Here is a 16,040-nt window from a genome sequence, read left to right on the forward strand (position 1 = left end):
CAGATATCATATACAAGGCATGGAGAAAAGAGAGAGACAGGCATAGTGGAATACTGTAGAAATGGAGAAAAAAACAATGAAATGAAAATCTATCTCTAAGTTAAAATGGGTAAAAAAAAAAAATTCAAAATCTGAATCCTTATATATATGTGTATCTTGTTTTCTTGTTCCGGTTGGATGGAAGATTGAAAGTGATACGACAAGCAGAGCCTTGTCCAAATCCCTCCTGCTCATCATCCAGGCTCCAGTTGGATGGAAAACTTTCCCCTTAATCCATTTGGTTTTGTTTGGGTTTTGACCTTTTGACATAATATAGGTTGGCTGGTAGTGGTAGTGCCACAAGAAAATTAAAAAGAAAGAAGCCCCTCCTGTGGGGTGGAGGAGAGAGGATTTTGGGGTACAAAATCCAAATAGAATCTAAGAAAGATCCGAGAGTAAACGGCTAATGAGTCCAACAGGAACTGTGGAATTAACTTACATATAGGTACCTAGCTAAGGTCGCCTGGGCGGGTGTTGTTAGACATATTGGGGACTCTGTGTCACTCTAGACCTGCTACTACTAGTATCCAGGCCTACAACCTATCCTAATAGAGAGCAGGGGGGGGGGGATAGACAAAGAGACATGACAGAGAGAAGAGCTAAAATGACTTTCCAACCTTAAAGTGCTCCTCTCCATTAAGACCCAGCTTTCCTTGCGGGTTTTCTGTTACACCCTGTCCTCATTTCCCTACTTTTAGCCTCTCTCTCTCTCTATATGAATGAAACGTCACGATCTAAGGCATAGTATCATGTCGTAATGACCTTAATTCTCTCTCTCTCTCTCTCTCTCTCTCTCTCTCACAGAGTTCAAAATATCCAGGGGAAAAGGATTCTAGTTTTGTTCCTTTGCAACCTTTGTTTTCTTTACCATTTATTTGTAAGGGAAGAGCTGTCCGCCAAAATGAATACACAGGAGAGTCAAAATTGTGGGGTGGAATGTGGAATGGGGGTGGAGCACAGGGAGCAACTGTGTCTGTCTAAGCAAAAGGATGGGTGGGTTTTTGTGATTGAACAGGAGTACAGGACTAGAGCTGCGACACTGCATGTTCCTTCCAGAATCACTAGTAAAATTATGCATCTACGTACTCTTAACTATTTTAAGCTTAAGGTGGAAAATCCCAATTAAAAAGAAAAAGAAAAAAAAGGAAGGGGTAGAGGCAAGGTTTAAAAAAATGGATTTGGATCATAAAAACCCATTTTTTGTTATATGTTGATCCACCAGGCAGACCCGAAGTACCTGAAGCTCATTGGAATTAGACCCAAGGATTTCTCGCCAATGCACTTGGATTGTATTGATCAAATCGTTGGGCTGTTGGAGAGGAGGATGTCTTATCCTTTGATGACCCATCTCAGATTAAAGATACTAGTTTTTTTTTTTCCTGGTAGAAATTAAAGACACAAGTAAATTCCAATTAATCATAGACCATTGTTATATTTCCTTGCACCAAAACAGGGTAAAAGCCACCTCTCAAGATGGTCCAACAACAAGGATATGCCATTTAATCTCAACTGCCAACTCCCTACACAAGCTTTGTACACATGAAAAGGGAAAGAGAGTTCCTCTGCAATTAATCATTAGTGGAAGCATATAAATCCCGTGGTTAGCCTTATCTTTTTGTTCATGTATACTGAAAACTGACAAGAATATCACTTGAAATCTTTCCTATTGCGACCCAATACCATAGATTAATTTAGGGGTACAAGTTTGGCCCTGGGAGCTTGGGCCCGCCCTAAGCCCAAACAACGACTAGGTTGGATTTTTCAACCTTGAGGGTGAATTAGGATTCCAGGGTTGAGGCGAGGCCAGGACCGGGCCGGGCCAAGGTTGATGCATTGGGCTAAGCTTAGGTTGTACTATAAATTTACTTGTGAATAATTATATCCTTAAGCATGTGTTGAGTATGTTTGACATGAAGCAAATGTATTTGTGTATCTTTTTTTCTTTTAATAGTTAGGTGAATCGACTTGAGATAATGATGATTGTAACTATGAATTAGGATAGCTATTAAGAGTATTAGATCAGCCAAGGTCAAGGCTAATCAGGGTTGGCTTCAGCTTGGTTGGGCCAAGCTCGATAGGATTGAGCTTGAGTTGAAGTTTTTAGGACCTGAATTGACAGCAAGCGTGGGGTGAGGTAAGGAGATCCAACGTTGTGCTTGGGTTTTAAAAAGCCCAGCCCAAGTAGATCATATTGCAACCCTAAAGAGATTTAGCCAAACCAAAACAACAATTGGCTGGGGAGGGAGAAGGTTTTCAAGGAAGAAAGGGGAGTAGAGCAGTGAAAGGAGAAGAATGAGATACCCATGGTTAAATTCTTAATTTTTTTCCCCTTTATGCAAAGTTAGATTGTATTAAGAAAGACGCACTTTGATTACTGAAAAGGGTTTATAATATCCTTTCATTTGCTCCAAAATTTTGAAACCTGTAAGGATAGAGTAATAGATTAAATTTTGTCTACTAAGCGTTTGAAATTATAAATTGGAAAAGGACAGGCATGCTAGCAAGATACCTAGGTATCAGGTATACTAGCAAGTCTTGACAGTTGGATTAGAAGGGCCAAACCTAGCCCCCAATGGAACGCCTCTGTTTCTGATTAGCAAACGGTGTAGGTTTGGCCCTTCTAACAACGGTGACAACTTGCTAGCAAGTCTTGACCTCTATTTCTTTGACCACAATTGAATGCCTCTGTTTCTGATTCTGTATCATCGAAGAAGGAGAGAGTGTTTCAAATCCAATTGCTCCACTGCGATGGTGGGGGCTAGTTTCTCCTATGGTTCATCCTCCATGAATAAGCCTCACCATCGCAGTGGAGCAATTGGATTTGGAACACTCTCTCCTTCTTCAATGAGACTGAATCAGAAACAGAGGCGTTCCATTGTGGTCAAAGCCGAAACCATAAACTTGGAGATCAGGAAAACTGAAGAGAAAATGGTTGATTCCGTGATCATCGCATTACAGGAGACTTGATTTTTCGGGTCAAAAGTGTTTTTATTGAATAAAAAGGAAAAAAAATTCAGTCCTCTGTTGGCTTCAACATCCCACCGGAGTTCACTTTCCAAATTTCTAGCTGAGAGAGAGAGAGAGAGAGAGAGGGAGGAAAGGTGTAACAACAGTGGATTGAAAGTTTGTACATCTTCTCTCCATCCAACGGTTTAATTCAAGTTGATCAAATCCTATGGCTAATATCTCGCTAGCATTCCTAATTCCTAGGTACTACGCTAGCATGCCTATCCCTTTCCCTTATAAATTTTTTTAAATATAAATGTAGTATTTTTGTTCATCCCACACCCCCCCCCCCTCTTCCTTGACTTACACAAATGACATATACATAATAATAGGTTCTATCACCATTATTGCCTTGTAGAATTGAGAGAGAAAAATTAGTTACTTGAATAGAAAATAACTTAGTGCAAAAAATAAAATTTTTGAATTAAATTTAGTGTTAATTAGTGTTGGATTAACATTAGGAAAATATGAGATGTCTTCTATTCTTTTGGGTGTCCAAAGAGAACTAATTCATCCAAATGGAAGATTTGTCAAGTTCAAACATGGTTTGAGGAATCGGATCAGAATTAGTGAATTGAAATCCGCCTTACTCCTTCTCAGTTCTTGGCCAATACTCTATCTGTGTATCAGTGGATTTGTTTAGACGAAGAGTAATAAAGTGAAAAACTAAATTTTTATGACAACTAGGGGTATTCTACCTACTTATCTACAAACTTATTTCTTCGAAAGAGGAAGGATATGGACAATGTTATCTCAGGATAAAAATCCTCTGTTTTTGCTCAATTTTACATTTCTTTGTTTTGTCCCTGTAAAAGATGACACGTGTCTTATTTTTAGGTGAACGGTCAAGATTGGTCTTAGGTTGAAATCAATGCAAAACCGGTTTGGAGTTGAATAAACCGATGCATTCAAATGAACCAAACCGGTTTGAGTCTCCGAGTAAAGAGTTGTCGGTGATGGCCATCGTTGCGATCGATTTGGGGAGTGGGCTTCTGATCTTTAGTACTCAGCTTCACCGCCGTCTGTATTTGGTTTCGGGTTACGGAGCAGGGAATGGCTGCCGAAGAGGGCAAGATCAGTCAGCTCATGCCCGACTATTGAATCGATATAAATTACATTGCTCACAGCCAGATTTCTCGACATTTCATCTCCTTTTAGAGAACTTTAAAGGGGAAAACTGTTAAGTTCCAAAGTTGTGAGTTCGATTTGAGTTTATAAAGTGGGGGCGAATACAGGATGTGGGTTATCTGGGTTAGTCCTCTTCTTCCTTCTGTATTTTGGATTGGTTTCACTGCTCTTTCTCGGGCTATTTCTTCTTTCTGGGGAAGGTTTAACTATTGAAATATAGTACCTATATTGCCAAAATTAGTTTGTCTCACAGAGAGACCTTCGTGAGAGCGACCTTCGCTGGGAGCTTGGATAAAACCCCCACCAGGGTTTTTCCTTCGTGAGCAGAGAGAGGCATGAGAGACTGTGAGAGGGTGAGAGAGAGAATCGTGCGAGAGAATGCTGCAGCGGGAGTCTCACTTTCTTTTTTGATTCAAACGAGAGACTTAAACCGGTTTGGTTCATTTGAATGCATTGGTTCATTTAACCTCAAACCGGTTTGCATTGATTTCAATCTAAGATCAATCTTGGCCGTTCACTTAAAGTAAAACACATGTCATCTTCTGCAGGGGCAAAACAAAGAAATGCAAGGATTGAGCAAAACAGAGGATTTTTATCTGCTATCTCAAGTCTAAGATCCCCATCTCGATTTGGAATCCATATAAAAAACATATTTGGCTTTCAAGATTCTCTTCCCATAAGAAGGGTCTAAAAACAAATCTCTCTTACATAAAACACCAAGAAATACGATAAATAAACCAAGATAGATCACACAACATACAGATTTAACGATGTTCACACACCAGGGTGGTGTGCTACATCCTCGGGCAAAGAAGAAGAAGTTTTACTATAACACCTAAGCAGCGGCGAGAAAACCTCACCCTGAAACCCTAGCTCCCCCCAAAATACAATGACTTGCTCAACAAAACAATAGTACATTATATACTCCAAGTCGTGGGTCGACCCATCGGGTTACGATCAATCCAATCGAATTATGCCCCTGCACCCCATACGAGATCAATGATGGGCTCTGGGCTTGGGCCCAACCCCTTTGCTTCCATCACAGATCTCAGAAAACTTCCCATTTGGATCTCCACCAAAATATGTTAGAACAGACTAATCTTTAAAATGGGTCAAAATTTTGAGACAAACTTAACAAATCTCCATCTTAAGTGAAGAAAGAAAAGCAATATTATGGTCATGATTAACCCTAAAGTCAAGCCCAACATAGGCCTTGGGTTTGAGAGCTTATTATGAGATTCCTTCCTCTCCCCCATGCAGAATTTCATCCAGAATTTGGCATTAATTCTATCCAACTTCATACAAACAGCTTTCAGGGAATATGAAGCAAGAGATAAGGACAGGACCGGCTTGATAAGGATTGAATGCCCTGACAAAGAGCGAAGGATAGTGTTCCAACTATACTCTGGCTGAACCTCAGATTCGGAAGATTTTCGAACATCTGGGTCATCGTTGAGTTCACATTTGAGCTCTTTGAATTTTCTGTGGCAAATATTGTCACTTTCTCCCATCTTTTCTACTTTTTAAGAAGGCATTGAAGAACTTTGATCCACCATGGGCTTTCCGCAACCATTTAACTTAAGGTAATTTTTGCGCGATCTGTGTAAGACTCTTATCACTCTTATCACTCTATAACTCTTCTCAAGCTTTATTCTTTATGGTATATGAGATATTGTGTCCCGCTTCTGGGGCTGAGTTACTTATGGAAGTAGTTTTTTATTTTAGGGGGCTTCAAGTCCCAGCCTCTCCTATCCTCCCTAACTCTCTTCTCTGTCTTTTTTTTTTCTTCTTGGGGCCCCAAGTCTCCACCTCTCCCAGCCTCTCTAAATTTCTTGTTTTTCTCTTTTTTCTTCTGGGGGGACTTCAAGTTCCCACCTCTCCCATTTCTTGTGTTTCCCAACCATCTGTGAATTATGGTTCTATCTAACATGCCAGGCATCTCTACTTCCCTGTTGCGGAACTCGATGAGAATGCTTTTGTATCTTTGTCACAGCTTCTATTAGCTACCTGCCCAACCCCTAATCCATATTGATTATAATTCAGCTAGAATCTTGTTGAGAGATGCTTATGTGGATCATGCGAACCCCTACTTTAAGAGTTCTCTTCCACAAGTGAATCAACTCTCAAGTGGGGATTCCTAGTATAGGGAAAGATGGAATCAACTCAATTGAACCAGGTAAATGTACCCTCTTGGTTTAATTCAGTCTGTATTCCGTTGCTGTTTTCTCTTGGATTTATTACCTTCTACACTTTTTGTTCCTTGTTGATAGTTACTTCTTGTATGTGTGCTTCTTTCTATCATTTTTCTATTTGGACGATCATGGTTATTGTTTTCTCTTTCGTTTTGTTTTGTGGTGCTTTTCTCCCCTTCCTGTAATCTTATCTTCTTCTCTTGTTTGTTTGTTGTGCTTGCTCATTGCATTTCCTCACTTGTTTCCATTCGGATTGGTTGTGCATGCTTACTTTTTATGTCATTATTTTCTAGTGGAACAATGAAAATCCTTCACTGGAATGTCAAGAGGTCTTCACAGCAATTTCACAAAAAAAATTGCCTCCTCTCTCTATGTCAATCGAAGAAGCCTGATATTTTCCTACTTTGCGAAACAAAAATTATCAACCATGACAACTTTAAGCTTCCCCGATTCATTAATGATTACAACTTGTCTCTATCCATTAACAGTGAAGGAACCAGGGGAAGAAAGGGTGGTATATGGATGACGGTCTCTAAATCCATCAACATATCCCATTCTTACAAGGGGTCTTGTTTCATTACTCTGGAACTTGACAATAGCCCTAACAATTGGATACTCGTTGGGATCTATGCCCCACCCCACCAATCCCTGAGAAAAGAATGCTGGATTGAATTACAATCTTTTCTTTCCTCTTGTTTTCTCTCATGCTTAATCATTGGAGACTTCAATGAAATTCTGTCTGATGAGGATAAATTTGGTGGTTCTCCTTTCAAAATCACCCCCTTTTCCGATTTCCTTGAAAAACTTCTTGTTGCTTATCATTTTGATGAGATCAAGCTGAATGGTAATCCTTTCCCCTAGTCCAACAAGCAGAAACCACCAAATTTAATCAAAGAATCCATCGATAAAGCTTTTGCTTCATTCTCTTGGCTAAACCTATTTCCCTCTCCCTCCTTAACAAAGCTCTCATTTGTTGGCTCTGACCATAATGCTTTAATCCTTCATATCACCCCTTCTCAACCTAGATATCGTAAGTTATTTCATTTTCAGGATGCTTGGGTATCTCACCCTGATTTTCTCCCATTCTGTATGAGATCATGGAATAATTTGGTTAATGACAATCTTATGGTCAAACTTGTGTGTTTCAGTCGAATTCTATCCCATTGGAATCGCTCCACATTTGGCCATATTGACAACTTGAAACACTCTCCATTCTAGTCCCACCTTACTTTAAATGGCCACTCTTCTCCACCTTCGGATGGAATTGCCAATATTTCCTCTAAACTCTAATGGATCCTTGAGGTTGAGGAAAAATTTTGGTTCCAAAAATCCCGACACTTTTATGTGTCACAAGGCGATCGGAATACAAGATACTACTAGACTGTGTCTAAGGTTAGCTGCAGAAAGCATAGTATTGATGCCATCCTTTCTAGCTCTGGTTTCATCACTGACCCTAAGGATATTGCAAAAGAATTTGCCACTTACCTATCCTATCTTTTTACCACATCCAATCCCCTTGATCCATCATTTATTGAGTGTCTCTTCCCACGCATCATTACCAACCTTGAAGTTGATTTCGTCACTAGAATACTAGCGTTTGATGAAATTCGCAATGTTGTACTCTCCATTGGTGCTTATAAGGCCACTGGTTCTGATGGTTTCCAAGCTGTTTTCTACCAAAAATTCTGGGATCTTATTAATGTGGATGTTTGTAACTTCATCACCAATTTTTTTTGAGACACCTCTCTTCCCCGTGGTGTTAACCATACCCTGGTTTGTCTTATCCCTAAAAAGAGAACATGCCTCTCTTATTGAGGAATTCAGACCTATTAGCCTCTACAATACTTTTTATAAGATCATTACTAAAAGTTTGGCAAGAAAGCTAAAGAGAGTACTCCCCAAGGTTATTTCCCCATTCCAATTTTTATAAGATCATTACTAAAAGTTTGGAAAGAAAGCTAAAGAGAGTACTCCCCAAGGTTATTTCCCCATTCCAATCGGCTTTTGTCCCTGGCAGACAAATTACTGACAACATTATCATTGCCCAAGAGATTTTTCATTTTCTCAGACACACCAAAGGTAAAACTGGGTATGTTGCCATTAAGCTTGACATGGCCAAAGCTTATGATAAACTTGAATGGGGCTTTCTACGTGCTCTTTTTTACTTCTTTGGGTTTGGTGAGAAATGGGGAGATATGATCAGTTATCTTATTAGCTCCTCAACTTTTTCTATCAAACTTAAAAGTGCTGCTTTTGATTTTTTTGAGCCCTCCCGGGGGATTAAACAAGGATGTCTCCTAAGTCCTTTTTTATTCATTGTGGCTATGGAGGCCCTATCAAGAGTCCTATCCACCTATAGGGACCTCAAAATGTTCAAAGGTATCAAGGTGGCACGACGTTCACCTGAGATTTCACACTTGTTCTTTGCTGATAGGACATTCATTTCTGTTGTGCCACCCCTGAGGATGTATCTACCATTAAATGCATTCTTGACATTTTTTCGGACTTGTCTGGTTTTACCATTAATCGTGGGAAGAGTGGTTTAGCTTTCAGCTCCAATGTGGAACCCTCGAGGAAATTGGCTCTTTGCAACATCTTGGACATCCAAGAAATGAATAATGAATCCACATACCTTGGCACCAATTTATTCCCTATTAGAACCCAGGGTACCAGATTTAACCACATTGTTCAAAGAGTTGACAAAAAGTTGACTATGTGGAAATCTAGCCTTCTTTCTTTTGCAGGAAAGACGGTCCTCATCCAGTCTGTTCTTTCATCTACACCGTCTTGCCTCATGTCTTGTTTTGCATTTCCTAAGGCCACTTGCGAAAAATTGGATTCCATATATCTTCACTTTTGGAATGGAGGCATAAATCAGACAAAAAAATCACACCTTATTGGGTGGAATAAAATTTGCTCTCCAAAACAGGAAGGTGGTCTAGGACTAAGAACTTCTGAAAATCAAAACAAATCCCTCTTGTTGAAGCTCGGATGGCGACTTATTTACGAGGATAATGCACTTTGGGCAAAGATTTTGATGCACAAATATTTCCCTAACAGGTCTGTTTTTTATCCTATCACTCTGAAATAAAGAGGTTCTCCTACTTGGAATAATATTGTAAGTATTCTTCCTATTCTCAAGAAAATGGTGTATGTGAAGATTGGGAATAGAAACAAAACTAGGCTTTGCACTGACCCATGGGTCCCTTCCATACCCAACTTTTGCCTTCCTAATTTTAATATTGCTTCCCATTTGAATTCACCTTCCATGTGGGTTAGTGATGTTGTTTTAGGTAATGAATGGAATGCTAGTTTGCTTTCAACCATGATTCCTATACCTCTCACCATTAAAATTTTGCAAATTTCTATTTCCTCCGACAATAATAGATGGTGGTGTCATCTCTCTAAAAAAGGGACCCTTACCACCAAAATAGCCTCCAAGTTTTTAACATATGGCAATTATACTAATTCAGTTGGACCAAATACCAGGTGTACGTGCATGTCATTTTGCTCACACTGGTGGCGCTTCTTCTGGAAACTCAATGTCTACCCAATATTTAAAATATTTTTTTGGAGAGTTGCTCTTGGTGGGATCCCTACCAAAGACATCTTTGGAAAATGGATGGATGTTGATCCAATGTGTGGATTTTGCCAAACTCACCATGAATCTATCTGGCACACCTGCCTTTCATGTGAATTTTCTAAGAGAATCTGGGCAGCTGGCCCATTGGGTTTGAGAACAGAAAATTTCTATGCTTCATCTTTTAAGTCTCTTACACTGTCCTTTTTTAATTCTAATATTATACCTGCAGATGATCTGAATAGCTTCTTTACTATTTTTATTATAACCTGCTATTTCCTATGAATACATAGAAATAAAATCATTTTTGCTCATGAAAAACCTAACCCTTTTTCTATTCTCAACCCCATCAAGCAATGGACCGACAATTATTGTCAAACTACTAAGAACCAAGTGACTTCTCTCCAACCAACAATTCTTGAAATAATATGATTTCCTACTTTGCACAAATCCATACTTGTATGTTCAGCTACCACTAATACTAATAAAACTATCTCTGCCTAGGCCACTTGCATTATTAATAATGGAAGATATGTCTTCTTATTTGTTGATTACATGATGATAGGAAAAACGTTTGAAGCCAGAGATTTCTATATAGGTTGAAACCAGCATGGAATGATGGGTGGAATATAGGGAAGGTATGGAACGATTCAGAGGATTTGCACAACACAATTCTGGATAGCACTACAACAACATGGCCTTGGAGCGTAGTCCCTCTTTTTCTCGATGTTCATAATTTTGTATCTATACCAGCCTACATGCTCAGGCCTACAAATGAAGTCCTCCTCATGCAACTTGTTGCTACTAATATCATTAACAAACTCTCACACATAGACATCACGAATAAGAACATTGATGTACTTAGCTACATATGTAATTATTGATTATATGATTACCCACTTCTAGGTTTCTCTTAACAAAATTACTCATTAAAAGTTTCAGTTAACAAAAATACCTAAAATTAGGTTTCCTTTTACAAAATTACCCACTTAAAGTTTAAGTTAACAAAAATACCTAAAATTGAGTTTAGGTTTTACCAAACTACCCACTCAAAGCTTTAGTCATAAAAAAATATATGATTATATGTGGAAGGTGAAGAATCACTATTTTGGGTAGTTTTGTAAATCCAAACCTGATTTTGGGTATTTTTGTTAATTAAAACTTTGGGTGGGTAGTTTTGTAAACTCAAACCTAATTTTGGGTATTTTTGTTAACCAAAACTTTTTATGGGTAATTTTGTAAAAGAAAACCTAAAAATGGGTAATCATGTAATTTTCTCAATTTTCTTTTCTTCTTAAGAAAAAAAAAACCCCCTACTCTTCTATTTATGCTTCTACCAAAAAAAAAAAGGAGGTATTTGTGCAAAAAGGGAACCTTGAATCAACAATCTAATGGTGAGAAGTTTCGTCCTTCACATTAGGGGAAAGGAAACATATATTAGTGACTCGCGAGAGGATCTCTATGCATTCCATATAGGTGAGTTAAGGTTTAACGTATATTAGTGACTAGCAAGAGGATTCTCTATGCATTTGATACAGGTGAGTTAAGGTCAAACAAAACAATACCATACAAAGAACAGCAGTGAAGTCATTTCATGTGAGGAAAGACATGGGCAAATAGGTGCGGATATTGATAAAGTAACTCCTATGTCACTTGCTCGAAGAGCCCTTTTCCTAATATAACATTAACCAGAGAACATACCCGTTATAATGCAGCAATTCCAGAAGGTCATGCCGGATATTTTTGGCTCACGTTGGTCGCTTAGTTAATTTTAGACAAACCATAGTATCAACGGGACGGTGCCCGCAGCACGGCTGGTTATCACACCTAAAAACCCTAGAATTGCTGTGTTTTTAGATGTGAGGGCCAATTCTAGGGTTCTTGGGACAGATTCCAGCTGATCCCCATCCAGATTAAAATCTGCAGCGACCAATTCCGTCTTCCGTCTTTTAAAACCTTGGGCTTCCTAGTCGTTAATGTTCAAGCCAGTCACGGCAAAAACGCAACCAAACAAAAGAGTCCCAACCAAGTGGGATCGACCACATTCTTGCCATCCAAACAGATCTATTCAAGCTCATACAAAATAAGTAAATAATTGCACTAGGACACATAATGACAGCATTCATGATGAGCTCGTCAGTTTGAATCAGAGAGAGAGTATTATCAGGATCAAGTAGAGTACTGCCTTAGCATTTGCATGAAACATTTAATCACTCTGCACACTCTAAAGCAAAGGAGACAAATGAAATCCAAATTGAAACAAAGAATTTGCCTTGCCCTCCAAAGTCCGCAAAACTTTCAAGAAAGAGAGAGGACTAGATGCCAGATGAAAATCCTGGCTCAGACAGATAGTAGATCTGATCCTTTTAACACAGTACAAAACATAGAGATGCCAGATGAAAATCCTTGCTCAAGAATTGGACTCTGATGTCTGAAGATTAGATGGTGCAAACATGTCTCATGTGAACCACAACTCCAGGTAACACATCAAGTATCTCAATGGTAAATTACAATTTATAATTTCATAACACTCACAACTTACCAACAGAAATTGCAATGGATTTATAATCTACAAAACAAGGACATAGGTATATATATATATATGGAGGCACATGTCAATATGAGATGTTTGACAATCCAACATGCAAATGAACGTCCTTAATGTCAATAATAATTATGATATTTTTTTCAAGATGTCATGCAAATACCTACTACAGTAAGCCCTCTTATAATCAACGATCTGCCCTTTAAAAAAAAAAAAAATTAAAAAAAAAAAAAACACAAACACAAACACACACACACATACACACAATGGCTTATTAGTTCATATCCTTTTTGCTTGAAATCACATAGAAGTGAAGAAACCATACAGAGAGAGCTTGAGCAGTAAAAACTGCAAGGGAGCAAATAAATAGGAAGTCAAAACTTGCCATGAGAGCAAATAAGCTTCCCCACCCACCAAGGGGGTGTCATTCTTATATATAAAAAAGGAAACCAATTGGGAGAGTCAATTCTCATATGGGAAAAGAAACATTGAGCAACAAATTTAACAGATGGTGCAGCAGATAATGATTACAAAGGTCTTGATCACCAAACAATTTTCACTCTGTGAATCTACAAGTTGTCATGCTGCACCACAAGTGACAAAATACAGAAGAGAATAGAAAAGATCCCAACATTTTGTTGACAACCAAACCCTCAACCCCCAGGTGGGGGATTTTATTATCATAAAGAAAATCTTGTGCAACCAAGCCAAGTCGTTCGGAACATAAATAGTTGAGCTGTAGAAGTTTCATACTCCAAAATCTGTTCCATATTTGAAAATCCAAAAGCACTGGATGAATTGGAAATATGATAAAACTTACAAACAAGATGACAAATGACAAAATAATAGATCTGGATATATAGAAGGTTATGTTGGTAGCCCGAAGGAAATGTCAACAGCAGCATTACAGTACCACTTGCAACATGGAGAAGGTAGGGACCAATAAGTTGATGGGCTTGAAAAGGGAAATGGTAAAAAAAGTCATAATAACTTCAAGAACATATGCATATAAACTTTTGCATACAACATCAGTGAACTATCTTGCTAAGTCTACTTCAAGCATCACAATTAAGTCCTAGAATGGGGGAGACACCATAAATAGAAACCCTTCCTACCCAACAGGAGCAGATGATACAAAAAAGAGTTGCAAAGTTCATAGGACAATAATAAGAAGAGTGAGGAGGGACTGAATTTCTAGTAAGAAAAATGCTGGCTCACTCTAATAGATTAACTAAGTGGAAAGAAGATATTCTTGTCATGGATTTTATTAGCTCCAAAGTCCGAGATGGGAGAACTCTAGCACAATATGGAGTTAACTGTTAGAAAAAAAAGGGAAATAGGAAATAGGAAATAGGGTATTGCCATGATCACTTGGAATAACTATCCATGTAAACAGTTCAGCTAGCTGACCAAATTTCTCATTGCCTCCAAAGCTTATCGAAAAGTGACTACATGGCAATAATTTGGAGTCCACTGACATATATATTACATGAGGAAATTGCATGATGAAATGAATGACACACATCGAGAATAACTTTAAAAAAAGAAGAAGCAAGCATCCAAGGATTGAAAGTGAGAAGCTCCAGTCAACTTGTATAAAATTTTACTGACCTCAAATGATTGTTAATGACATACAAAGAATTCAACTAGAATTAGTGATAGGACAAGAACTATATCGTCCATCAGGTCCCCTCCGGCTCTGCTTGACTGCACCAGCACTATTGCTTCCACTGAAACCTGAGGGATCCTATTCCAATTTTTCACCATCATTTTTTGGTGGTGTTGTGCTGGCAGGTACCTGTGCATTACTGCCATTTCCCTGATTCCACTTCCCATTTGCAGCAGGCCTAATAATCCCACGATTATCACCAGCTGCCATCCCCAAGCTCCCACCAACTCCACCATTCATGTAGCCAGGATAGATTGCGGCATCCCCATACAGAACCGGACTCCGCCTAGCACCAACCATGGCTGGGCTATACCAAGGACCCCTAGGGACGGCAATTGGAGGTGTCCCATAACCAATTTCGCCATATCCTCCCATAGGGTACCCTCCTCCATAAGGGTAGCCCCCAATACTCCCATACCCAGGAAGAGGTGGAGGGGTATAACCAGGGAACATCCAATACCTGGGGCTGGAAGGTGGGTGAACTACACCTCGGTAACTACCAAATAGAGACCCTCTTCCACCACCTGCTCTCGTATTATTACCGTTGCTGTTACCACTGCTATTCCCATCTTTGGGGACAGCCCTCTTAACCTCCACGAATTTATCGTTCAACTCATGGAAATTCTTCTGCATTACACTCTCCACGGCTTCTTCGGAGTCGAAGGTTATGAACCCAAAGCCTCTAGGTCTGTGGGTTACACTGTCATACATAACGACAACATCTGTAACCCTACCAAACTTCTCAAAGTAGCTCTTAAACTCCTCCTCTGTTAGGCTAGAAGATAAACCCCCTACAAAAATCTTCTTAGTTCTAAACTGATTGTCACTCCCACCATTACTACTGTTCTTAATTGAACCTTTATTCTGTTGTTGGTGAGGATGATGGTGTTGGTGTTGATCACCTCTGGGTACCGCTTTTTTCACCTCTACCTATTGAAATTTATGAACAAAGAAAAGAAAAGGAAAAAAATTAAAAAACAAAAAACAAAACCCACAGAAACAGGGGAAAAGGGGGAAAAAGGGAGAGACCATTCATTCAAACTGGAAGGTTTTATCTTTTCTTTGGAGTAAAAAAGTTTCACTACAAATTAAAGAAAATATAGACAACAGACAAAGAAAGAGTAGCGATGGTGAGTCGAAATTGTGACAACAGTAAAGCAGCGGGAAGGAACTAACCGTTCTTCCTAGTATGACATGCTTGTCTTGAAGCGCTTTATCAGCTACTGATGGATCTGAGAATAGAACAAACCCAAATCCTCTTGCACTCCCTGTATTCTTGTCTCTCATTATCACAGACTCCACAACATCCCCGTACTTCCCGAAGTGATCTTTCAAAGTTTCATCACTGGTTTCCCAAGAAATTCCTCCCACGAACAATTTTGCTTGATCAGAATCCATGACAAATCAAGTCAACAAACCAAAAACCCTAAAACCCACAAAAGCAGAAACCTCAAGAAACAATACGACTAGGGTTTTTGAAAGAACAGAAAGTGAAATCATCAGAGAGAAATAAAACTTGAAGTACTAAAAAACAAGAAAAGATTAATTAGTAACAGAGATTTTAAAGGGAGTGTGAAAAGGCCGATGAGGTGCGGATTTATAATTCTTTTTGTGTTTCTTCTCGTTTTAGGGTATTTGTAGGGGGATGCATTTATTGTAAGCTTAGGGTATTTAATGAATGGCTCATGATCAAGCTTACAATAACTTTCTGATTTCTTAGCCATCGATATCCCTATATATTATTATTATTATTATTATTATTATTTTCTGCTTTCTATAATTCTATTGAGTGAACCTTAATTCACATCCGTGCAGTCTGGTTGGAATCCAATAAGGTCAATTACTTGTCAACCCTATTTAATTGCCGTGTTCTAAGTCTCC

At 38.8% G+C, this 16,040-nt stretch overlaps 1 protein-coding gene and 2 long non-coding RNA genes across 3 annotated transcripts; 2 read left to right on the forward strand and 1 right to left on the reverse strand.

The window, feature by feature from the left end:
• Nucleotides 1-5,411: 5,411 nt before the first annotated feature.
• Nucleotides 5,412-10,844, forward strand: LOC122076143. Its single transcript, XR_006139447.1, has 2 exons — nt 5,412-5,756; nt 10,511-10,844. It is a non-coding gene; the product is annotated as an uncharacterized LOC122076143 (long non-coding RNA).
• On the forward strand, nt 5,781-10,125 carry LOC122076145. Its single transcript, XR_006139448.1, has 2 exons — nt 5,781-8,268; nt 8,345-10,125. It is a non-coding gene; the product is annotated as an uncharacterized LOC122076145 (long non-coding RNA).
• A 3,033-nt stretch (nt 10,845-13,877) lies between the features above and the next one.
• Nucleotides 13,878-15,785, reverse strand: LOC122075452 (heterogeneous nuclear ribonucleoprotein 1-like). Its single transcript, XM_042640486.1, has 2 exons — nt 15,336-15,785; nt 13,878-15,089 (listed from the first exon to the last, which is right to left on the reverse strand). Exons 1-2 carry the CDS (start codon nt 15,555-15,557, stop codon nt 14,238-14,240), a joined length of 1,074 nt encoding a protein of 357 aa, XP_042496420.1. The 5' UTR covers nt 15,558-15,785; the 3' UTR covers nt 13,878-14,237.
• Between the last annotated feature and the right edge of the window lie 255 nt (nt 15,786-16,040).

This window comes from Macadamia integrifolia, chromosome 4, assembly GCF_013358625.1.
Source record: "Macadamia integrifolia cultivar HAES 741 chromosome 4, SCU_Mint_v3, whole genome shotgun sequence".
NCBI lineage: Eukaryota > Viridiplantae > Streptophyta > Magnoliopsida > Proteales > Proteaceae > Macadamia > Macadamia integrifolia.

Excerpts from the sequence above, each read along its gene's own strand:
- LOC122075452 (XM_042640486.1), bottom strand. The coding sequence starts at position 15,557 with ATGGATTCTGATCAAGCAAAATTGTTCGTGGGAGGAATTTCTTGGGAA. Across the intron at positions 15,090-15,335 it reads ATGTCATACTAGGAAGAACG|GTAGAGGTGAAAAAAGCGGT; the intron begins GTTAGTTCCTTC and ends AAATTTCAATAG.